This window comes from Equus caballus, chromosome 30, assembly GCF_041296265.1.
Source record: "Equus caballus isolate H_3958 breed thoroughbred chromosome 30, TB-T2T, whole genome shotgun sequence".
In the NCBI taxonomy this organism is placed as follows: Eukaryota; Metazoa; Chordata; class Mammalia; order Perissodactyla; family Equidae; genus Equus; species Equus caballus.
In genome coordinates, this window is record NC_091713.1 from 22,446,067 (window position 1) to 22,471,706 (window position 25,640).

General features: G+C 37.8%; 1 protein-coding gene across 2 annotated transcripts in view; it reads right to left on the bottom strand.

Annotated features, from left to right (window-relative positions):
• RRP15 (ribosomal RNA processing 15 homolog) overlaps positions 1-25,640 on the bottom strand; it is a 49,166-nt gene that overhangs the window by 18,218 nt on the left and 5,308 nt on the right. For both annotated transcript variants that reach the window (XM_070255554.1, NM_001309302.1), the window contains 3 exon segments: positions 16,756-17,024; positions 14,206-14,303; positions 11,561-11,762 (listed from right to left, as the gene is read on the bottom strand). In XM_070255554.1, the coding sequence (XP_070111655.1) occupies positions 11,561-11,762; positions 14,206-14,303; positions 16,756-17,024 (569 nt within the window).

A 25,640-nucleotide genomic window follows, 5' to 3' on the forward strand; every position in this document is an offset into this window, starting at 1 on the left:
AAAATGTCCATACTACCCAAAGTAATATACAGATTCAGTGCAATCCCTATCAAAATTCCAATGGCATATTTCACAGAACTAGAACAAATAATTCTAAAATTTGTATGGAATCACAAAAAAACCCTAATAGCCAAAGTGATCTTGAGAAAGAACAAAGCTGGAGGCATCACACTCCCTGATTTCAAACCATACTACAAAGCTATAGTAATCAAAACAGCACAGTACTGACACAAAAAAAGACACTAAGATCAATGGAACAGAAATAAACACACACATATACGGACAATTAATTTACCGCAAAGGAGTTAAGAACATAAAATGGAGAAAGGACAGTCTCTTCAATAAATGATATTGGGAAAATGGGATAGCCACATGCAAAAGAATAAAACTAGACCACTATCACACCATACATAAAAGTTAACTCAAATGGATTAACGACTTGAATGTAAGACCTGAAACTATAATATTCCCAGAAGAAACATGGCGGTAAGCTCCTTGACATCAGTCTTAGCAATGTTTTTGTGGATCTGACTTCAAAGGAAAGAGAAACAAAAGCAAAAATAAACAGATGGGACTACATCAAACTGAAAAGCTTCTGCACAGCAAAAGAAGCCATCACCAAAACGAAAATACAATCTACTGAATGGGAAAGGATATTTGCAAATCAAACATCCAATACAGCATTAATATCTAAAATATATAAGGACCTCATACAACTCAACAATAAAAAAAACAAACTGATTAAAAAATGGGCAGAGGTGGGCTAGCCTGGTGGCACGGTGGTTGAGTTCACGCACTCCGCTTCGGTGGCCTGGGGTTTGTGGGTTCAGATGCCAGATGTGGACATACACAGCACACTGCTCATCAAGCCATGCTGTGGCAATGTCCCACATACAAAATAGAGGCAGACTGGCACAGATGTTAGCTCAGGAACAATCTTCCTCAACCAAAAAAGAGGAAGACTAGCAACAGATGTTAGCTCAGGGCCAATCTTCCTCACCAAAAAAAAGAAGAAGAAGAAGAACAATGGGCAGAGGATCTGAATAGACATTTTTCCAAAGAAGACATACAGATGGCCAACAGGTACCTGAAAAGATGTTCAACATTACTAATTATTAGGGAAATGCAAATCAAAACCACAATGAAGTATCACCTCACACCTGTTAGAATGGCTATTATCAAAAGGACAAGAAATAAGTGTTAGAGAGAAAGTGAAGAAGAGGGAACTCTCGTACACTGTTGGCGGGATCATAAATTGGTGCAACGACTACAAAAAGCAGTTGGGCAATTCCTCAAAAACTTCAGAATAGAACCACCATATGATCCAGCTGTTCCACTATAGGGTATTTATCTGAAGAATATGAAAACAAAATTTGGAAAGACATATGCACCTGTGTTCACTGCAGCTTTATTTACAACAGCCAAGATATGGAAAGAATCTAAGTGTCCATTGGTGGATGAATGGATAAAGAAGACACACACACACACACACACACACACACACACACAGAGGAATACTACTCAGCCATGCAAAAGAATGAAATCTTGCCTTTTGTGACTACACCGATAGACCCTGAAGGAGAAGGACAAAACTTGGATGATTTCACTCATACGTGGAATCTAAAAAAAAAACAACAAACAAAACAGAACAAAAACAGACTCACAGATACAGAAAACAGATGAGTAGTTGCCAGAGTGGAAGCAGAATGAGGGGTGGGTGAAAGGTTCAAGGGGGTCAACTCTAGGGTGATGGATGGTAACTAGACTTTTGGGGTGATCACTTTGTAGTACACATACTACATATATACAGCTGTTATAATGCTGTACATCTGAAACATAAAAAAATTAATAAAACAAAATAGAATATAATAAAAAAAAGTATATAGCAATTCACAGTGTAGGTCTAAGTACTAAGAAACCAAAGAAGCCAGGTATTTCAAAAGCATTCCCACCACTAAATACCTAGCTATGAAGAAATTACGTGGTTGTCATTTATAAAAATGTCTGAGAAAGAGAGCCGCCTGACTTATCTCTATGTTTGACATTTAGTTTAAAGTGATCATAGCACAAAAATCAGAAAAAAATAAATACCTTGTCTCTTCTAGTAAATTTTTTTCCTAGGGATTTTTATGGAAATTTGTTGCCCTGCAATCACTAAGGAAATTACTTTCGAACAGAAACTAGTTAGCATTTTCTCTTACTGCAAAATTATTATTGTGGTTTCATTATAACAAAACAAAAGCTGAATTGATATACTAACAATTTCAAATAAATAAAAACCATGCAGAAAGTTTGTAATTCAAGAATATAAGTGACATCCAGTCAATGCTTTCCTAACAGCAGCCCTATAGTCTCCTTTGAGACTCACAGACTTAAAGGGCATCACAGTTGCTTCAGTCCCACCTTTAAGCAAAGAGACACTTAGATTTCAAGAAATTTAATTGGATTTTAATCAGTTTTTCAAAAAAAGAGCAAAAGGAATAGTTGTAACTCTGAAAGGTTAGGGAAAAAATTAACAAAAAATCTACATTATTAAAATCTTGATTATTCAATATATTGGGAAAACAAACCATTGCAGATAGGTGCATGCTCTGAAAGGGGGAAGGAAGGTACTATTCCTTCAAGAATTAAAACTTAAATTTTTATGAAAACCTTTCTTACACGAAATCTAAGTTTTGTTGCTTCCTTCAACAGTGTCCTAAATATAATTTAATCTTTTTAAAACACCACTCAGGGTCGACATCAAGTCAATGTGCCTTGCCATGGACGGTACATAGTTGGTATCTGGTCCAATGGAGGGATTTACAGGTTCTCGATTAGAGAATTCCCTCCAAATAACTGACAATTAGTTCTTTAAATCTAGAAATGTTTAAATTTAATCCTGTGACACACTCTCTTAAGTTACAATATCCACCTTCCCTGACTGGGTAAACAAGTAAACTGTCCTTAAGGTTTCAGGGACCCTACAGGGACATACAGGACTCGCCCGCTCCTGCCACAAGTGGCCTCCACACACTGCGATGGTGGGTGCCTGCTCCTCTTGCTCGTGTTTCCTGCGCTGACCAAGCGCCTCTCCCCACACCGCTGCTCATAACCTGACCTGTACCGTCATCCTTCTCATTTCTGATTACGACCCGGAGCAGACTGTACCTCTCAAACGTGCTCCACCTTTTATAGTCTCGACCTTGTGAAAGCTGCCACCACTTCTGAACCTTCCAAGCTGTAAACCTCACAGTCACCCACAATTCCTCCCTCTCCTCCCTTATCCCTCCAGCTCATGTCAGTCCCAAACCAAGTCAATTTAACCTCAAAACTGCCTCTCAAATCTCTTCCCCTTTTCCATTCACCCCCTACCCCTACACCACCTTAGCTCAGATTCTCCCCTCTTGCTTTGATTATGGCAATAGCCTCCAACTGGTTGGTCTTCTGACACAGTCTTTCCATCCCTCAGCTTTCTTTTCCTCAAGAATACTCAAATCTGATCAGATCACTTACTTGATGAAAAATTACAACTGGTCCCCAAATGCCTAAGGAATAAAGTCCAAATTCCTTCACAGAAGACATAAGACACAAAATCTGATCCCAACCCACTTCCTCAGAATCCCTTTTTCCAGCTTCCCACCCATCAGCAAACACGCTAATATTCCAACTTCTATGGTAGAAGAAAATAAAGAATAAAAACAAATTATAAAGACTGTGAAAAATTAGAGAACCAGTAGGTTTCTTTCCCTTAAGAGTACCACAATGACTGACAGTTCTTTCTCTCTTTTTCAAGGGCTTAATTATGGCTTCAAAAGAAGTAAAAATGAGACGCACTGGCCCCTTTCCCTTGAATTATTACTAGTGAAAATATCTATTCATTATGGCTTCATTCTCTGATGCTTATTTCATTTCTTTTAAATGTTTTCAAAAACTCTGTTTCAATATAAGTTATTTTCAAAAGCATTGAACACTTATTCTAATTTATGACTTTCTTTACGAGATTCTTTAGCTTAAAGGCAAACGTTCAAAGGAAGTATCACTCACTGGGGCTGCCTCTCCCTTTGTCATCGGAATCACCTTATACAATGAAAAATGCTTCTTCAGAGACTCAAAGCCCCTTTATCTACAGACTAGGTTAGTCCACTGGAGGAACCAGGCCCTTCACTACAATTGTTTCATGACCATTTAAAATCAAAGCTAGGTTTCTTATATTCTTCTGAAGCACATTCCTCTTGAGAGTCACATTTTCTATGAACATCTTCACAACATAATTTCTCCAACTCTGAGACTTTCTAATTTCATGAGCAACATCTGTACTAACCTGGAACACTTACTAAAACAATTTCGCAAATGTCTTCTCTTGTTTCCATATGAAATATTTTGTGAACTGATCCATTCCAAAGAACCAAACCTCCTTAGAACTTGACATTCAATACTTTACCCCAAATTTCCATTTTTTGGCTAAAAATCACTTTTCTTAGGCTTTCTCACTTCCACTAACAGTGTTTCTTTTCATGGCCCTATCTTACAAAAATATACACAAAATAAAATAAAAAGTAGAAATAAATTCCTAATATTGATTTAACAAGATTTATTGTGACATGATATGGTTGTTAATAGAGAAAACAACGAGCATTATTGAGAAGTGGATATTGCGCAGTGAACTCACCAATAAGTACTTACTTCTGCACATAAGCTTTGCAATATGAGGAATTCAAAAAAAGAAAAGAAAAAAACAGATTGCTAAATGTGTGACTGCCAGAGGCGTAATGTGTTTACATTTACTAAAGTGATGTACATCCTCTATACAAATAACCTGGCTTAACATGATGAAAGAGATGTACAATTGTTATTAAAACAAAATTAAACCTTACATAAGTAACTGAAGAAACAACTCATTTTTTATGGATGAAAAGTACTTAGAATAATAACTGCCCTAAGCTCTAGTGAAAGTTTTTGATTTACAAATATTAGCTGTTCTCTCTTCTGAAATGAGCCCATCAAGTACCTTTGTGTTTTACTTTGCCGTACCCAAGTTCAGCTCTCAGGAATAAAATATAGTAATTAGTGACTCAAATGTAATTTAATATACCAGTTTGACATCTTTTAAAATACTTGTAAGTCTTTTCAAAATCTCTTTCCCTAGTAAATGATCTTTAAAAAGCAATCATACCTTTTTTGCCTCTACGGTAGGCTTTCTAACATATGGGTTCCCATGTACTTTATTACAGAAATAACTACACACAATAAAATTAGGAAAGAAAAAGATAAAAAAAATTCTAAGGGCAACAATATTATCCAAGTAGGCAGCATCAGAGGATTAAAAGTAACCTTGATAAACAGCTACCAATATGAAAGGCAGTCTGGAACATACAAAAAAAAATTTACTCCAATCTAGGCACCAAAAGCTTTGAAGATGATCATGGTTTTAAATGGAAGAAGCAGACTGTTAACAGTCGAAGCTGGAGCTCACAAAAATAAATATAAAAATATAAAATGAAATAAACCAAATGTTGGTGTGTAGTGCACAAATACATATTATCTTTAAAACAGAGTTACAGATCACGGATATACGACTTGTAAAGAAATGAATTAGTAATTCTGGTTATCGATCAGATTAAAAAACAAAAGTCAACATACTGGACAAAATTTTTAAAAAGCCTAATTCTCTTTTTTTCTTTATTTTCTAGGCAATAATCCTAAGCACACACATGCCAGAACACACATCTAAACATCTAAAGATCCTCAAAGGAATAGAGATAATCACAAAGGTTGTTTCCAAAGAAGATGAGAACCCAGAGAAACAGAGGAGGTACATATATTCGCTTTAAGTGGACATTTTCGTCTTTATAATTTTAGGAAGTATGTTTATAAACAAGTATTTTTTAATAATTCACTTAAACACTTAAAAATTTACATTATCAAGTGTTTAAAGGCTTATTGTTTGTGAAATACTTTATAATCAATTTAAGACTACCAATAATTCCATCAAAGCATTAAGAAGCTATGATAAGACTACCTTTTTGCTTTTAAAATAAAAAGGAGGTCTTCCAATTAAACATCTGACATGCATCTATCTCCAATTGTTACGGAAAACCCACTAAAATTAAAATGAAGGTGTAAAAAGTATAAACAAACAAGGAAACAATACAGAAGAGAAAATAATAGTAGACCCAACATGACAACAAATTTTGGGGGAACGAAAACTGAAGAGAGTAGTGGTAACCAAATACAGAGAAGAAAAGGCTGACGCTTAGTGAGAAGCAGGGATCCATGCTCAGGAACTGGAGGCAATGGGGGGAGGTGGGGTATGATACAAACAGAGGACTGGCTGACAGTCCGTAGGGAAGGAGTTAGACTTCTAGGTCCCTCTCCCCTGCAGCTTATGGAGGCACATGACTGACCCTGACATGGACAGGTAGGTTAGTCCCTGAAGATATTAAAGCAGAGAGGTCTTGGACTCTGGAACACTGGTTAACACACCGAGCTTGTGTTGAGTAAGTCTACACACTGAAGGCTGGAGCCCCAAAGACTATTCCTACACTCTCCTGCAAGAATGTTGGCAGCAAGTTCTTACGCCATGTACAGGCAGTAGACTTTAGGATTCTTCTCTAGAAAAGATACAGGGTTACAGAAGAAACACGTACAGAAACCGACATTTGGATATTCCCCAACGAAAGAACCCACTCTACTCAATTATTCTACAGCTGAGCTCACCAACCAGCAAACTCGGGGATCACACTGAAACGTTCCATGAGCTCTCTAGCACTTTACTCTTAATTATGAATGGACAGCAAGGATCACCATGCACTTGAGGAAAGCCTCCAACTGGAAAGATTGAGGCCAAAAACACGGCAAAAAAGGGCTCAGAAGAGACTAAGACAATGCAGAGCAAAAGAAAAATTTAAAACACCTATAATTAATCCCTCAAAAAGAACAGATACTGCATTCATGAAGAATAGCATCACAAGAAAGGAACAAAAGAACAGAAAAGTTTTTCAAAATTCAAAACTATGAAATCATATATTTCTTTTCAATCAACATAAGGGCCAGAAATTAAAGAACTTTCCCTGAAAGGCATCAGAGATAAAAAGTTGGAGGAAAAAAGTTATGAAAATTAGAGGATCAATATAGAAGACCCAGCAACCAATTAAGAGAAATTCCAGAAAGAGAAAACAGAAAAAAAAAAAAAAAGGACAAAAGTAATCAAAGACATTAAATCCAACCAACAAAACAACCTGTCTAGAAATGAGGAACACAAACTCTTACTGGACTGACAGCCCACCACGTGTCCAGCAAGGAAGGAAAAAGAGCCACCCCAGGGATCCCACTGAACAATTTTAGAACAGCAAGGATAGAGAAGATCCCAAAAGCTTCAAAGAGTAAAGAATCCAAAATCAAAATAGCACTGGATCTCTTACTGGCCAAAATAAAAAAAGGGAAGTTATAAGAAAACGGAGCAGTAACTCCAAATTTCTGAGGAAAAATATTTCCAACACGGACATCTACATTGTATTAGTTTCCTGTGGCTGCCGTAACAAATCACCACAAACTGAGGGGCTCAGAACAGCAGCAACTTATGTTCTCACAGTTTATGACCTGGGGAGGCCTCACTTCCTCTGGGGCCCTAGGGGAGAATCCCCTCTTCGTCTCATTCACCTTCCGGCAGCTGTCATCATTCTTTGACTTGTGGCTGCATCTCTCCAACCTCTGCCTCTGTGCTCACTGCCTCCTCCGCTTTTGTCAAATCTCCCCTGTGGGTCTCTCATAAGATACTGGTCCTGGATTTAGGAGTCACCCAGATAATTCAGGATGATCGCCTCATCTCAAGGTCCTTAAATTAATTACAACCCCAAAGACCCTTTTTCCAAATAAGGTACTTTCACAAGTTCTGGAAATTAGGACATGGATTTACCATTTTGGAAGCCACATTCAACCTACTACATATATCCAGCTAACACATCAATAAAACATGAGGATACCCACACCCTTTCCCAGAAAACTACTGGGAAACGTGATCTCATCAAAATGAGGGAAAGCCAAGAGAAAATAAGACATTTAGTCCATGAAACTGAGGCTACTACAAAATGAAGAGGCAAAGGGAACTTCCAGGACAGTGATCAAGCAAAGTGACAAAAATCCCGTGCATATCAGGTAAAGAACAACCAGTCTAGGTTGTAGCAGGATGACCATGAAGACAACAGTATTGAGAAGTGTTCAACAGTTCTACTGAAGAGTGTAGGAAGACTGTGCTGCATATAAAACCAAGGAAATGAAGAAAAGGAGGCAACTGTTAAGTCCAGGAAAACAAAAACTATAAGTTGAAGAAAGAAAATGTTATCATGCATTACTTTGCCCCAGCAGCACAATGTTTACATTGAATACTGACTTAGTCAAAAACATTAATATACTATATTGGAAGGACAGAGTGTGGGAGGTATGGAAGTGAAGGGAAGTTACTAATTCTTTATCTTCCATAAAAGATTATCTCTCTTTTTTTTTTTTTTTGAGGAAGATTAGCCCTGAGCTAACTACTGCCAGTCCTCCTCTTTTTGCTGAGGAAGGCTGGCCCTGAGCTAACATCGTGCCCATCTTCCTCTACTTTATATGTGGGATGCCTACCACAGCATGGCATGCCAAGCGGTGCCATGTCCGCAGCCGGGATCCGAACCGGCGAACCCCGGGCCGCCAAGAAGCAGAACGTGTGAACTTAACCGCTGTGCCACCGGGCCAGCCCCCAAAGATTATATCTAATATTGATAAAGAAATAGTATCAATATTATTTAAGATATAGAGGTGAATACTAGAAGATCTGAGAATTGAAAATGGTTACCTTGGGGGTAATGGGGCAACAAGTAGTAGAGACGGATGAGAAAGGACACTGATTATTTTATTTAGTCATAAGTTCACTTTTGAAAGTGTGTTCCTATTGTTCTGAAAATAAAATTTAAAAGTTTTAATGCAGAAAAAAGGAAAAGGTTCTGAGAAAAGTGACTTGTTTAGGGCCATAAGCCAGTTAAGAAATATCTGTCACAGTGTCTCAAAGTTTCTTATACCTTGCAGGAGTCTGGAAATTCTTGAAAAAGGGTTCTTAAAAATAAAGTTCCAAGTGATAAGTGTTCCAAGGACACAAAAAAACAACCAACCAAAACCAATACACACATACCACCAAAAGCGTTCCTAATGTATGCTGGCTATAATGGATCCAACCTCTATGTTATATTATTACAACTCTATCTTGCTTTTTGCTTAATATAAAACTACTGGCTCTTTTTTGTTTTTGAACATAAGACTTTAACGTCACCTTTACGAATAAAAAGTATAAAAGGGTAAAGGAATTGAAGACAACAAAGGCATGTCCAGACTGGTGTCCTGATAGATGGCTCCCAGGGAATCCAGTTTACATGTGAGTGGACTCTAATTAGCCTGTGTTCTGCATACCATTATGCTCAGGGAAGGGACAGTGAGCAACTTCCATAAAAGCTCTTCTGACAGACTGCGTGAGGCGGGAAGGACCAGCTATTAGGAAAAGGTGCAACAGCAATGGTGCTAGGACAAGGTAAAATACGAGAAACAGGAAAATCTTATTCTCTACTTAATTAACAACCTGCTTTATCCGGCTCATTTATGACTCATTTCTGAATAGTGTTTTGGCACGTCAAATCTATTCCCACCTTTGCCTTCCCTTCTTCTCTTCAACTGCCTTAAAAGTCCACCTGTTTTAAGTAACCTACATAGATTTACTGACCTATGTCCTAAATGAGCATTATCAGTTACTTTGAAATTCCCCCCACAAATAGGGATAGCCATTTAATTTACATTTTACTGCACCTATGTAACTGATGACAATATGGTCGACACATACTAACTTAGACTTTGTATGTTGTCATGTTAAGATTTTATTTGAAGTTATTTGTCTATCTGAATTGTAAGACTTTAAAAGATACAAGTATAGCACCTGGTAGAAACTGGTACTTAATAAATATTTTTGGTATTAATAACTGATCCAGTCACAAATATTATAGAACTTTTATAGTTATTCAGATGCAAAATCAAGTACAATAAAAAGAAATAAGTTTGGTTGTTTTTCCATAAATATGCAATCAAAATGAAAACAAATATTTTCAAAAGAAAGAAATGTGTCGGGGGGGTGTTGGTGTGGGGTAAGTGGTTCTAGAAACAAATTACTTTTAGAGCAAAGCCACTTTGTTTTGAATCTCAAGCAATTTTCGACCTTGTCCCATATTAACACTATGCCTATGATCATTGAAGTAGAAAAAAAGAAAGTCAAGGGCAAATTGCAAATGGTAAGAAAGAAAATGCAATGGTGCCGTTAGAAAGAATCCTTCATATGCTTTCATAACTCATGAAGATAATAATCCCAAAGCAAAAACAAATGCTTCTACTAAAAGTTATTTTGAAACCAACATAAAAAAGAATAAAAAAAAGTCTTTCCTTTTCCATCTTCCCTCTAGCTCTTTCTCATCCAATGCTGCTGGATCTTTCTCCAATTCTTACAGTGAAATGTCACTAGTGAGAACACAGCAGGTCAGACTTTTTAAGTAAAAAGTATAAATCCACAAACACAGCATTCATGTGTTTATAATTACTTCTGACAAGCACTGAAATAGCAGCACCAGTGAGCACCATTATTATATAAACATACAATTTGGATCCTTTGATATTCAAGACATGACAAAGATAAATAGCTTAGAAAGCTTTTGTCAAAATTAGGTAAAACGGCAACTTAATCAAGGAACTTGAAAATACTTCAACCCTAGGCTAGCATGAAATTCCTAAATGCTCTTCTTGCCAGGGTTTCAACTGTTTTCCCATAACACAAACAAAAAACTTATGACAAAAACTCTCATTTCCTGATTGAAGGACTTTTTGTTGGCAAAAGAAATGAAGCCATCATATAAAGCTATGTACTTTGCTTTATTTATTTATTTATTTTTAAAAACAGCCCTCTTGAGATCAGAGCACATTTCAGTACTTTCACCTGGTACATTAAAAAGGAAACTATTGGTGTCCACAGGCCAAAGGGCTGGGGAAGCAAAGTTATCACGCCCAAGACCGTGGAAGTATTTAATGTTCGGAATCTCCCAACAACAACCGAACATCACCAGGCTGCCTCAGTGTAAAGAGGACTTTCCACCATATTTCCCAAAGCAGCGATTTTTCTTATTTTAGAAGTTACACACCATCACAATTACCTCTGTGGGTAAAAGTCTCAAATTAAAGCTGTATCCCTCACAAAGACTTCTATTCTCCAAAATGAGTCAAGGGTCTAATTTGAGACAGAAGAGATATGGCTCTAACTCTAAAAAATTGACCTCAATCCATTGGTTCCTGAGATCTAACAGCAGGGGTGTGTCATCTATAATTGGCAACTTCCATAACGAATAAATCATCATGAAACTTAGGAGTACAAACTTTTCAATTAGGCTGTGGGCATGCAGAAATTTTTTTTTTAAATCTGAAAAACCTACAATTCTTTAGTGTGCTTTTCACCCCAAAACTCTTTAAGTTTTAGAGCTAAAAGTCTGATGCACTGAATCCTATATAAAAGTCTTACCTGATTGGCTTTTGAGCTCTTTCCAGTTGAACTTTTCTCATTTGTATTTGCATCCATCCCTCTCAGAACGTTGATGAAATCTTTTTTGGAAACAGTTGATATCAACTTAGCACGCTTTCTAATAGAGCCTCCAGCTTCTTTCATCTTTTCATCCACGTTCTTTTGATGCTTCTGAACAGCATTAAATAATTGCACCACACCCCTATAGAATATAAAATGACCAGAACAACATAGTTAAATAACACTTACACTAGAATACAAGTTCAGAAAATAGGAACAATGTATTTTCACTGCTTAGGAAACAGGCAAGCATTTAATAGTCACCTAAAGGAAACAAGTTGAATGAATGGTTAGATACATCTGAAAAATGAACATACATTTCAATGAATAAATATAAATTTCTGAATAGAGAATAAATACATGTGAAATGATAAGTGATGTTTTTTTCAGCTTTGGTCTCTCTAAATCAACTTCTACGCCATTAGAACTAAGAGTTACTTTTAACACAAACATCTACTTCTCCAAATATAAGCATATAATGACTGAAGGCATTACAGTGTAATGGAAAGAGCACAGCCTATACAATTAGCCAACCATATGACTCTAGGAAAGATTTTCTGGATCTCAATTTCATCTGTAAATGGGAAAAATAATACTCAAGTAGCTTAAAAAGCATTCAGCTATATTATCTGCAACTCCTATGATATAAAACTAATTTTAAAATCCTATCTTAAAAAATATTTAAAATACTTTGTTCTGCAGTTAAGTTCATTCAAAGAAGAATTCTGAAGATTAAGCCCTGTGGTATACATGGCAGTAGCCATGAGCCACATGTAGCTAGCGAGCACATGAAATATGGCTAGTCCAAACTGCAATCTGCTCCAAATCTAAAATACACACTCGATTTTGAAGACACAGTATAAAAAAGAGAATTTTTAAATCTCAGTAATAATTGTTTTATATTGATTACATGTTAACTAATAATTTCAATATGTTAGGTTAAATAAAATACACTATTGAAATTAATTTCACCTCTTTCTTTTTACTTTTTTCAATGTGGCTAGAAGAAAATTTTAAATTACATATGTGGCTCATTTTGTATTTCTATTGGACAGCACTGATTTAGACCATTAACATCCCTTCCAGCTCTAAAATTCTGTAATCTATTAATTTTCCTGTTACAATAAACACTGGGAGAGGCAATCTGCCATGAGCCCTGAGCATACCTGCACATTCTTGCTGGGTTCTTCAAGAAAGCAAGGCCCTGACTGCTCTTACCCAGGCCGTTTCTCAGGTTTGTGTTTGCAACACACAACCTTGAGGGATGAGGTAACGTCTCCTCCGAGACAAAGAGCAGGCTTATTACCATGCACCATAAAAGCGACAGATTCCCAAATACAGTGTTTCCTCTCCTGTAACACAACCCACTGCACACACAGGCATCCATCTAGGACACCTGTGCTGCCCTCAGGGACAAAGGGAATCAGTGGGAATGTGAACCTCTGGCTACTGCTTTTGCCATGAGTAACAAAGTCCTTTGTCTCTGACCCACAAGTCTCTTGTCTTCTGCTAGCATCCAAAAAACTTGAACAGACTAGCTCATTAGTTTTTAAGAAGGGAAAAATGCCATACTCTTCACAGCAGGGCTGAGACCAAGGGGAGGGGAGTGAGGTGCCCAGGGAATAAAATTTAAGGAGGCGCCTACTCTCACGTGCCTACCCTGCACTTTTCTAAGTTCTTTACACATATTAATTCATTTAATTCTTGGAGGAACCCTATAGGGTAGGGATAAAATTCTCCTGTTTCTACAGATAAATAAGCTGAGACAGAGAGAAGTTAAGCAGCACGCCCGGGATACTGAGCTAATTCAGCCAGTGCTGGGATGTGAACCTAGCAGTCTGGCTCTACCGCTCACACTCTGAACCACCATACCTCACTCTCTCACTGTACAACTCCCAGATGGATCAGAAAATGGCCAAAATAATGCAGGTAACTAGAAAATTAAAAGTAATTCCACTAAATAATTGCTATATTCTTTAAGCGTCAACTCAAACGTTGTCTCCTCTGTGAAGCCTTCCCCAACTCCCTGGACGATCTCCTGCTGTATGTTTCCAACACAGAGGATATGTGTCTATTCTCAAAGAGACTATAATTCCTACAGATGAGTAGGCAAGGACCACCCAGCAGCCATCAGATTCTCTCGAGCTTTGGACACAGAGGGCATCAAACAAATGTTTGGTGCCAATGATAAAAAATGCAGAGTAAAAAGCACGAAGCTGCTGTAATGTGCAATTTGTTATGCCGTAAATATAACGCAAGATAACAAAAATCATCATCTAGTGCCATAAATTTAGACAAGCATCCTAAGGGAAATGCAGTAAGAGGACTGATTCCACTGTTCTCCTAACTATAAAAACAAGATGATCTGAAACAAGTTCATACCAAATACACGCTTAGCACCTTATATTCTTGCCTCATGAGACCTGCAAAATCTTTGGTTGAATTCAGTATTAAACAGGCAGGCTTAGACATAAATCACTGAGCTCTGAGAAGGGAGAGCTTAAGAATCAAATCTAGTCAGAAATGGATCACTATCAAAGCTTTAGCATACTTATTTTTTTTAAAGGGCAAAAACAGTGTCTTACCTCGTTGCAATCCTCTGAAGATTTCTCTCTGTTTCTTTGTCTTTGACAACATCTGGCTTTACTCTGCACATCATTTCCCATTCCCGCTTCTTATCAAGCTGTGTTATAAATATTGTTATGTGAAAGAATATTAGGCATGTTTGAAAGTGCAGCATACTTTGATATGATATTCTGTGAAAGGACAAAGGTAATAAATCATTCTGGCTTAGTTTGTCATGGACACCTTAAAAAGCACCCACAGTTGTAGGGGTTCAGCTCAGGGAGCCTGTGGTTAGCACTCAGTGTGTCATGTGAGAGGCACAGAGTGGGTTTTCGTCAGGCTCTCTGACAGCAGGGGCCTGGAGAGCTGCCAGCATCCTTAGCGAGGCAGGACAAGGGAGGGTGTGAGAGGGTCTGCCAGCACCAGATCGTCAAAGCATCAGGAAGGCTCCAACGACTCTTTTTGGTAACCACAAGTTTAAACACTGTTTCTCTTTGTTTTCAGAAACTGACTTCCTCTACAGTCAGAATTATGAAGAACTTGTATCAGCTTTTCAAAGAATATCATCATATCCAGATTTATCCTATTTATGCAGTGACTATTTTTCTTTTCACAAAATCACTTAAATCCACTTCTCCTCTTACGGCACATCTGACCAATATCCTTGCCATACCTGGTGTATCAGTCACAAACTACTGGAAATTGATTCTCTGCTGTAATGCAAAGTAGAAGGGGAGCCAGGAAATAAGAAAATCCCATAGACAACATAATCTAATTCAAAGTTGTCTTCGACTAGTATCCTGGTTACAGGCATGTGATTTGATATACTGCTTCTCCAGGTGCCATTCTCAGGCCCACCTATCACCAAGTATCAAATATACTGAATATGATAAACTACCCACCAAGAAGCTGGTGAACATCAAAACCAGCAATAAGAACCAGCGGAAAAAAGTCTCCACTTATCTCTTCCTTTTCTCCACTCAACTAATCTCTCATTTTGTATTAATGAAAATGTCTAATCACGGTAAAACCAAATTCCTGCTCTTGCTACAAAGAATTAGCCTGATGCCTTTCTAAAGGAATGAATTTTTCCCCAAATTACATAATGTATGTTAACTGTCATGATATTTACTATTAGATTATGCCAGAAATAAAAAATCTTATTTTCAAGCCTAAAATAGTCAATTCTTAATTATCTATAGTACCCAAGGGATAACAGGCATGTATAATCCCCAAATATTTTTTAATTTTGAAACATATTTTTAGACTTATGATTAGAAGTAAATACCCAATATTCTAGAAACTGATAGTATTTGACATTAAGAAACAATGATAATTTACAGACTCTACTCAGAAATGTACACTAAGAACATCTGTAGCTACTGTGCCAAGTATCCGGTATCAACATGTGTTTTCATGCATTATGTAGACAGTGTCACCTCCAGCACATGAAGCTTTGACCTAGAGCAGAGTTAGAGATGCATTTCTCTTGGCTTCAAAATGGTGTTCTTACTCTCACTGGAACATTGGGACTAAAGGTAATTAAGGATTCTAATATTTTTAAAGCCTCTTCTAGCTTTTGCCAGATAATAGATTCAAATTTTCAATTGAAAATGTATCAGTAAGTTAGAGACAAAATTTATCTTAAATATAGTACAATGAGAATATTGAATTAATAATAGAGCATGTTGTTTCTAAAAGCAACACTTGAAAAGTTCCATCTCTATATAGCCTTTCACACAGAGCAACCGGCATCAGAACACAGAAAACATCCATCTTGAAACAAGGTAAGGGGCTGATGAACTTAAAAGCATTATATGCCAATTCAAAACTAGTTTTCTTTCATTTTTACCCATAAAGTACCTCTTGGAAATGAGTACTTTTATGTTGTCAGTATGATAGTAGAAAGTTATTTTTTTCATTGAAAAATAATACCTCAGTAACCAAATATTTTAGACACAGAGCTACTTCAAGTACAAGGGATATAAAAACCTTATTACTATTTCTTTATCTTTATAACACGCAACAGCAAACTTAAGTCCAACTTTTGGCCTTTAATTATCAGACTGTATTAGTCTAACTTCTATCATCAGTGGTTTAACAAAAGATATAACGAATTCAACTTAATCTAGCAGTGAAACAGTTGGTTCTCAGAAATAGAACCAACCCCTGACAATGACATCTTCACAGATTTATATAACAAAACAGGTTTTTAGCAAAAAGTAACTAACATGATTCTATTAGTTCAAAAGCTAATCAAGTTAGATATGGACAGCCAAACTGAATTAAAAATTTAGATCCACGAGTCACTGCCTCATGTATAATTAGCTGATTTTAAAAGGATAAATTTCCTTGGAGTTTACATTTCTATTGCTTTGCTTAGACAACTGAAAAGTGAACATGCTCAATGGAGTAATTTAGACCACGTAACCCTGGTTATCCACCCCCACCTAAAAAGCAAGTTAAAAACTGGAATGTTAACTGGACAAACACTGCAAGGAACAATGTGGTACAGATAAGAACTAGACCAGACAAACAATCTAATCTACAAAACAACTGGTAGGACACACCTGTTTTCTTTTCTCTAGTCTCTCTTGCTTTAACTTTTCTTTTTCCTTTTCCAGCTCTTTGTTTTTGACCAGAATGGTGGGTTTACTTTTAGGAGTTTTTTTGTTAAGGATTTTAGCCATGGCATCTGCCCAGCCCACATTAGTCCCAGCACTAGCTTCTGCAGCATCTTCGTTGTCACAGGGTTCAACTTCATCTTCATTGTCAGCGTCTATTGCTTCATCATCAGAAGAAAAGTGATCCTTTTCCAATCCACAGCTTCCTACAGAACCTAAGAGTAGGAAAAAAATTCAACCTTAATACCCAGTTAGAGGTGCTATGGCCATGGCCAGGCCCCAGGATCCTTCATAAAGCTAACAGTTCTCCACTTGTCTCGATTCTCAGAAGATGGGACCTTTCCAAGTCCCAGAGCTAAAGCAATAGTGGAGCACAGGAGGACCCTCCCTCCTACTGCCATCAGCTCCCAGAGACCTGGCCCAGCCACGGTGACAGGGGAGGCCACAGTGGCTTCAGCACCCAGGACCCAGGCGGCAGAAACAAATCTAACAGCCCCTACCCTTACTGCTGCCAAGGTGCTGACATGGGGCCAGTGCACCGTATGCTCAAGTCCACGGGCCTTAATTGTGTTACTACTTAAAGAGACTAATGAAGATTATTTTAAACAAGCAACAAAAAGCTTCAATCTGTTAAGAAAATGTACAGTGTTTCCATGGTATAGAGAAATCAGAAAAACGTCTCTGAGGGATCTGGCCCAGATATTTAAAATTCTGAATTTGTGTGCAGAAAAATCTAAAAACCAGCCTCCTCTTACAGAATTTGCATACAACATTATAAAATTGGGTGTTCTAACATTTTGAAAAGTAATCTAATGAAGTAATATTGTACCCAAGATACTGAAGATTTAATTGCACTCCTGAGTGACTGAATAAAAATACCAGGTTGTGAGTTGAAGAGACAAAAGTATCTGTTAAATTTTATCATTCAAAACCACCAAAAAAGGCATACACATGCTACCAGCAAGTTGGTTCATCACAGAACATTCAAACAGCTGGGGTCAGAGGACTGGCAGAAACAAGAGTCCAGTCAATGGCCTTGCTTGAAAAGCAACTTGTTGAGAAGTTCTAGGTACTTAAAGTTTTGAGCCTTTCTCAACTTCTGAAGTTAACTGTACTTGAACAACGAGAGCACAAGCAGCCAGCGTAGTCTGTGTGCTTCTGTACAACCCAGAGCCTTCTGGAGAGCTTCTGCTTTGTTCTCAAAAACCTATGGAACTTAACAGGAAATACTTCAAAGGAGAAAATCACCCAACAGCTTAGTAACTTGGAATATTTCTTAATAAGCAGAAGAAGAGCTAACAAACAAGACTGAGAAGAAGTTACCAAGTCAGAAGAAAACTCATAGACCAACAACTGCCCCTTAGCAGTACAATCTTCACGGAACAAATTAATTAAAATGAAATTTTAAATACTGACTTATTTGAAGAAGAAAAAAAAAGGCCTAGACATAAACAGGTTTCCTTCTGCTTCCTACTCAATTCAGTTCTGATGTCCTCCCATCCAGATCAGAAACTTCACTCCAACCTGCAGGGCTGAAAAGCCATCCACAGCCCAGGCACTGCACTCCAGGGAGTCTGCTCCCGGGCCATTGCCCCTCTGGAAGCTACACCTCGGAACCAGAACCTCTGCTTCCACCTCTGAGAAGTCTACTGACTGTTTCTTGTTGTTACTGCAAAAGTATCTATCTGTTCTTCAACTCCGAGCCCCTCTTTCATCTTTAAACTATTTCAACAAAATGTGCATATTTTGCTTTCAGCCTTTCAGCCTTTTTTTAAAAATATCAGCTTACTGCCAGGAGCAAAGTGAAAGGAACTGAATGTAGAGTCAGTTGTGATTCTCAGTGATCCTTTCTAATCTCTTGACTTTAAGGCACGAATTGAGAGAGAATTGCTGGAAAGACCTGACCTGTAGCTGGTCATTATAATACCTGCAATTTTGGTATTACTTTTGCATACTATCTTTATTTTTTAAGTGCTGAGAATTCAAGAAATAAAAAGGATGTAAAACTAAATATTTAATATATTTCAAAAGAAACTTCTAACAGTAGAAAACAGCAAATAAAAACATATAAAACATTTTATACATATATACATAAATGAACCTCAAGTATATGAATAAAAATGGAGTATCCTCAAAAAAGTAACAGAACATTACAGAAAATTAGAGTTAAAGAGAAAAAGCAAAATAATATTTTACATTTTGTTGTTGTTGCTAGGGGAGAGTCACCGTGAGCTAACATCTGTTGCCAATCTTTCTCATTTTTTTGCTTGAGGAAGATTAGCTCTGAGCTAACATCTGTACCAGTCTTCCTCTGCTTTATATGTGGTTTGCCGCCACGGTGTGGGTGATGAGTGGAGTAGGTCCACACCCAGGATCCAAACCCGCGAACCCGGGCCGCCAAAGTAGAACATGCCGAACTTAACCACTATGGCACAGGGCCCACCCCAACACTTTACGTGTTTAAAAAGCACAATCTTAAAACATAAAGTCTGTCAACAGTATCAAATAATATTGATAAGAGCAAGAAATCACTAACAATTGTACTGCCCTAATGTGCTGCGTATTTTCTTAATAAAGAGAAAGAATTTTTTTAAATAGAAATTCATTTGCCACATATTTAATTTGAAGCCTTCTCTGTATCCTGTATGCTGAGTAAATTTAATAACTCTAAGGACATATGCCTCTAGGCTTCAATGTACAAACACAGATGATATGAGAACTATATTATTGCCCACAATATTTAAAGAAAGTATCTAAATTTTGCAAAACAAAAGCTGATAGCATTCAGTTCAATTCAAAACCTATCATCAATTCAGTGAATCTGAGTGTCTACTATGTACCAGATTCCAGAGTCACACAATTTTTCCCCCAGAAGCCTCTCCTAGGACCAGTGTTCCCTGGAAAGTACATTGAGAAACAAAGTTTGGAGAATGTAGTTAGCTGAAAAGTAAATATATTAATATTACATGTTTTATTTCTCAGAATCAGTAGCACTGCACAGGTACTAAATAACAAAATACACAATTCTATGAAAAGTAAGCATTTATATAAATGTAAAGAGGCAAAATGGCTTAACAATTCGTGGCAATGAAGAATATCTGGGGGAGGAAAAGCTGAAGTCTTCACAGCTCCTGGTAAAATGTCAAAACTACAACACTGACATCTAGTGTTTTGTCCTGATGAATTCACACACAAATTGCAGCAACTTTCACATTTTTCAGCTCCACTGTAAAGGCAGCCATAGGCTTTATGACTGTACAAGCCACTCCAATTCTCCTTTTCTAAACCTTGGCTATTTTTCCTTGGTGTGTTTCTTACCCAGCTTTACTACCATAACATTCATATCATGGCCACACAATAAATCCATGAAAAGTTTCATAACAAGTTTATACAAGCTGCACTCACCCATCAACGAAAACAACAATTCCAGAACTCCCTAAAGCTGTAGTCTTTATTTTTATTATTTTCTTAATAAAATAAAGCTGTAGCTCAAAAGTTTTTAGTCAGGCATTCACTGCCAATGGAAATGATGTTGTTTTATATAAATTAAAAATGCCAGTGTATTGAGGTCTCCCAGCATACCATAAAACAGGATTTACTTCTAGGATACCAAAGATAATCACCATGCAAATCAGAAAGTAGATCTTAAAAATTTACTGTATCCTGGGGCTGGCCCCGTGGCCGAGTGGTTAAGTTCGCGCGCTCCGCTGCAGGCGGCCAGTGTTTCGTTGGTTCGAATCCTGGGCGCGGACATGGCACTGCTCATCAAGCCACGCTGAGGCAGCGTCCCACATGCCACAACTAGAAGGATCCACAACTAAAATATACAACTATGTACCGGGGGGCTTTGGGGAAAAAAAGGAAAAAATAAAATCTTTAAAAAAAAAAAAAAATTTACTGTATCCTACAAAGATGAGATTTTTAAATTTTTTTCATTTTTATTTTTGCTGAGGAAGACATGCCTTGAGCTAACATCTGTGCTAATCTTCCTCTATTTTGTATGTGGGTCGCTGCCACAGCATGGCCACTGAGGAGTGGTGTAGGTCTGCACTGCCAAAGCAGAGAGCACTGGACTTAATCACTAGGACACAGGGCTGGCCCCAGGATGAGATTTTTTTGAACATTCCACTAGCTGATCTTTAACAGCAGAAGTTAAGTGGATATATCCAGGGGTTTAAGGGCACTAGATAAGTTGAAAAATTCCTTTTAAGTCCTGTGTGTTATCTTAAATATTAACTCTAATTTTGCATTCTATTTAAAAAATCTGGAAATTAAGGCAAGGCTACAAAGAATGCTTATTGGAAGTAATAACTAAAGGTTATCGTAGAAACGTTCTACTATCAGAACTGCCCAGGAACCGCCAGCCACAAGAGCCAATTGAGTGCTTCACATGTGGCTACTACAATTGAAGAACTGAATGTTTAATTTTATTTAATTTTAACTACTTTAAATTTAAAAAGCCCTATGTGGCCAGGTGCTACCATACTGGACAGGGCAGCATGTGACCTTTGAGGGACTCAGAGAGACACAGGGGTTTCTCATCTCCTGTGCCTTTTCCCCAGACTTCCAGCTCCCTTTCAAACCTGGCATCTGTTCCCAACCCCACACCTGGTCAGCGCTTGCAGGAAAGGAAGCCATTTTCCTCGGCCTTTGGAACTGAGATCCAGTTTTCAGAAGACTAACAGTCTCACAGTCCCTCAGTATTCATTGAGTACTCATGCATGATGAGGAAGGAAGGGAAAACGAAAATTCCACATCTAGGTTTCTTTCCCTGAAGAACTCAAATGTCTAGTAGGGTAAATAAGTTGCTTAACCAACTGCAAAATTTGGTTTTGCAATTTGTAAAGTTTGTAAGTGTTCTAAAAGAAAAGCAATGAAGAAAGGGTGACTGTTACGGGGGTGCCTTTTACAAAGATGATATTCAAGTTGTTTCTTAAAGGGTAAGGCAAGAGATTGAATGACAAGAGAAGGAAGGAGGCCAAAGAAGTAAGATTCCACAACCCACCAGGTGAACAGAAAGAGGTGAGGGCACGAACACAGAATCCAGAAGCAAAAACACCTAACATCTGAGTTCATGCTCTGTATGAAAACTAAAATTCTAAGTGTAATTATCATTATTATTGGCATTCCAGGCAGAAGAACCCAGCACGTCCAACGGCATGGTTAAAGAAGGTAAGATATCTATCAAAGGACAAGAAGTTCAGACTGGCTGAAACCGGAGATTTGAGGACTGGACGGTAAGTAAAACTGAGTATGAAAAAGCTGGTCTCGTTTATGATCCAAGAAACAAACTATACATTAACCCCCAAATTAACACTGAAATTAAAGCTAAGCAGCTTAAAAGTTCTGCACTGTGGGCGGGTGCTTCTGGTAAGAGCAAACTGCTCATGTTTCTCTCTCGTAGCAGTCACCTTACGTCCTCACTTCTAAACATCTCTCCACTGGATGAAGAAGGCTGTTCTTTTAAAATACAAACACCATCTGGAGCATTAAGGCTATTGGTTAACCTTTAACTGACTTCATCCTTTTAGTATTTACTCTAAATCAAAGAGAACTCCTCATAAAACTTGACTGAGAGCAGCTAGTAGCGGTTAAGAGGAAGGACACAAAGTCAGGCTGCCTGGATTCAACCTCAACTCCAGACACACATCTTTGTGACTTTTCTGAAGGTTTCCAAGTTCTATTAGGTTCCTCATCTATAAAAATGGCAATAAAATAGTATCTACTTCATTAGGGTTTTGTGATAATTAAATGAGATAATATATAAAAAGTTCTTTTTTTTTTGAGGAAGATTTGCCCTGAGTTAACTACTGCCAATCCTCCGCTTTTTGCTGAGGAAGACTGGCCCTGAGCTAACATCCATGCCCATCTTCCTCTACTTTATATGTGGGACGCCTACCACAGCATCGCTTCTGCCAAGGGGTGCCATGTCCGCACCTGGGACCCGAATCAGCGAACCCCGGGCCGCCGAGAAGCCAAACGTGCGCACTTAACCGCTGCACCACCGGGCCTGCACCTAAAAAGTTCTTAAAAGAGTGTCTAGCCCATAGTAAACATTTAAGCGTCGATTACACACCACACACACATACACACACACACACATACGTGTGCACACACATGCAGACACACACAATGAGAATTTGAACGTGGTTGTGGAGGAAGGGAAAGGAAGAAGGAAGAAACACCTCTGGTGGCTGGAATCTGCAAGACATGCAACGTGTAGAATGGGAAGCTTTAGACGACCAGCCGGTTACAGCACAGAGGTTAAGAGCCCAGATTATACAATCAGACAGACTTGGCCTTATGTCCTGATTCCACTACTTTCTAACAGGTGATCTTGGGCAACTTACCTAACCCCTCTGTGTCTCAGTTTGTTTTTAGTAAAATGGGGATAAAAATAGTACCTACCTCACTGGGTTGTTATGACAATTAAATGAGATAACACATGAAAAGCACTTAGCCACAGACCTGGTACATAGTAGGCAGGAAATAAATGACAGTCACTAACCAGAGGACAGACAACAATACCGAGAACCTGGAAGACAGAGCAGAAGGGAATCCCAAAAGCTTAAAAAAGGATGCCAAAAAGAGGGGCAAAATGAATTTTACTTCCACTATAGTTCTACCGATGGTGTTAGTTCTAATCTATGACCCATTCATCACAAGCAAGTGACCTCTGACTTTATTTCAGAAGTGGTCAATGTCTCTGTCCTACAACTTTTCAAAGTACTCTAAAATAATGACAATACTAACTAGCTAACAGGTATGCAGAGCTAGGCACTATTTTAAACACTTTTTATGCACTATCATTTAATCCTCACAATACTCTGTGAGCAGCTTTTTATTCACAGGAGATGATTCTGAAGCTTAGAGAAGGCAAAAACATGCCCCCAGTCACAAAGTTAATGGCATAGGAGGTAGAGTTGATTGACTTATAAGGCACAACAAAGCTTTGAATCAAAGATTCAACTCACCTAACATGTACTGAACTAACACAGAAAACATTCATTCACTAGTTTAATAAAGCTTGAATTAAAAAGGAATTCTATCTAACCTCCATTAACCAGAACAGCCATTCCTCACCCCCATTCTCATTCTGCCTAGTTATTCAGAGCTCTATGCAACCACTGCTCCCCATTCCAGTTGTAAATCATCTGTTCTGCTCACGCCACATGATCTTTCCTGCCAATTATTACTAAACATAGAATATTCAAAATTGATGCTTTAAGACTTTTTAAAAGGCATTTACCTTAGGAAAAAATGCAGCCATCCTAGGTTTCCATAAAAATAACCAAACGTAAAATGAAAGTGCTACCATGGGACAAACTGTCAGATGTGATTACATGAGCTATCTGGGCAAGCCAAAGAAGATAACGCCTGGAAGAAGTCTGTTTCCTGAGTCTGTCCTATAAATTGCTAAACCACTCAAGTACAACTATGATATACTTCATTTCTTAGGCATGTTCCTTTGCTATTTTAAGTAACTTAAAAGATGAACGAGGCTATAAGCTACAGTTTGATGAAAAGCACATTTATCTGCTAGGTTATTATATCTTAAATATGGCTTTGTAGTTTATCAAAAATGAGCAGATAGCTCCTAGGACCTTCTAAACTGGATTGTTATCAAGTCTTGTGTTCGAAGTATATGGCTATTTTTCATACATGTGACCAGAACAACTGAGAAAACATGACATTACCATTCCTCCCAACTAGTTTATAGGCATATAGGCACATTCTGGGAAGGAGGGGTCAATCACATCAGGGCACTGGAGAATCACCAAGGCTTTTTTCACTTAAGTTGATTTACTGACTACAGAAGCTTTTTTTTTTTAAGACCACAAACTTAAGAACCCAGTTAGCATTGTGCCTAATCCTCCAACAACGCATCAATTCAGCAAATCTGAGTAGTTCAATGATAACTCCGAGGTAGAGGTTATCACGCTCCTCTTTATCATACTTGACACCATCAACCACTGGTTTTATTTTTCCACCTGAGTTGATTTACTGACTAGAGAGGCTGCAATTGCCTGTGGGTTTTTTAAGACTGCAAACTTAAGAGCCAAGTATACATTGTGTCTAAGTCTTCAACAAGGTATCGATTCGATAAATCTGAGCAGTTCAAGGCAAACTCAGGTAGGGGCGTCATCCTCCCCGTTATAATGCGTGATACTTCTCTATCACTTAAAATGCTGACTGAAGGATTGTACCTTCCACGTATCTCTGATCTGTGATCACTTGCATTTCACTATGACCAAATTTCAAATCCTACTGAAGACTATTACAATTTACCAAAAATGCAGTTGGAATCATTTTGCTATCCTTCAAGTTCACATTATGTACAAGTCCTGTTAATTTTACCCTCAACGATATCTGGTACATGAGAAGAGTGTAAAAATCACGTTAAGAGATGTTTGCAATTTATTCAATAAATAAATGGATACTGAATAGCACACCATGTATCAGGCTGTATGCTAAATTCTGATACGGCTGTCACCAAAACTTACAAGGGCTCTCCTCACAGAATGAGGACACTTCTGCAAAGTCTGACAAAGGATACTTAAAAGTTTTACACTCATAAAAGCATAATTTTCTATCTTTCTTACACAATGTTTTGAAAGAAATTAAAGCCAGAAGATGAAAAATAAAGTTCAAACAACACTTGGGTTATATCTGTGTATTTTCTATGAAATTTAAGTAGCATCTTGCTAAAGCAAGTTGCTTTCAAATATTAGTACGATAAGGCACATCCCTATCAATTTTTATGATCCAATTAAAGTTCAAAGATAAGTCTCTGATTCAGTTCCCTGATAAAATGAGCTGGTACACTTTAA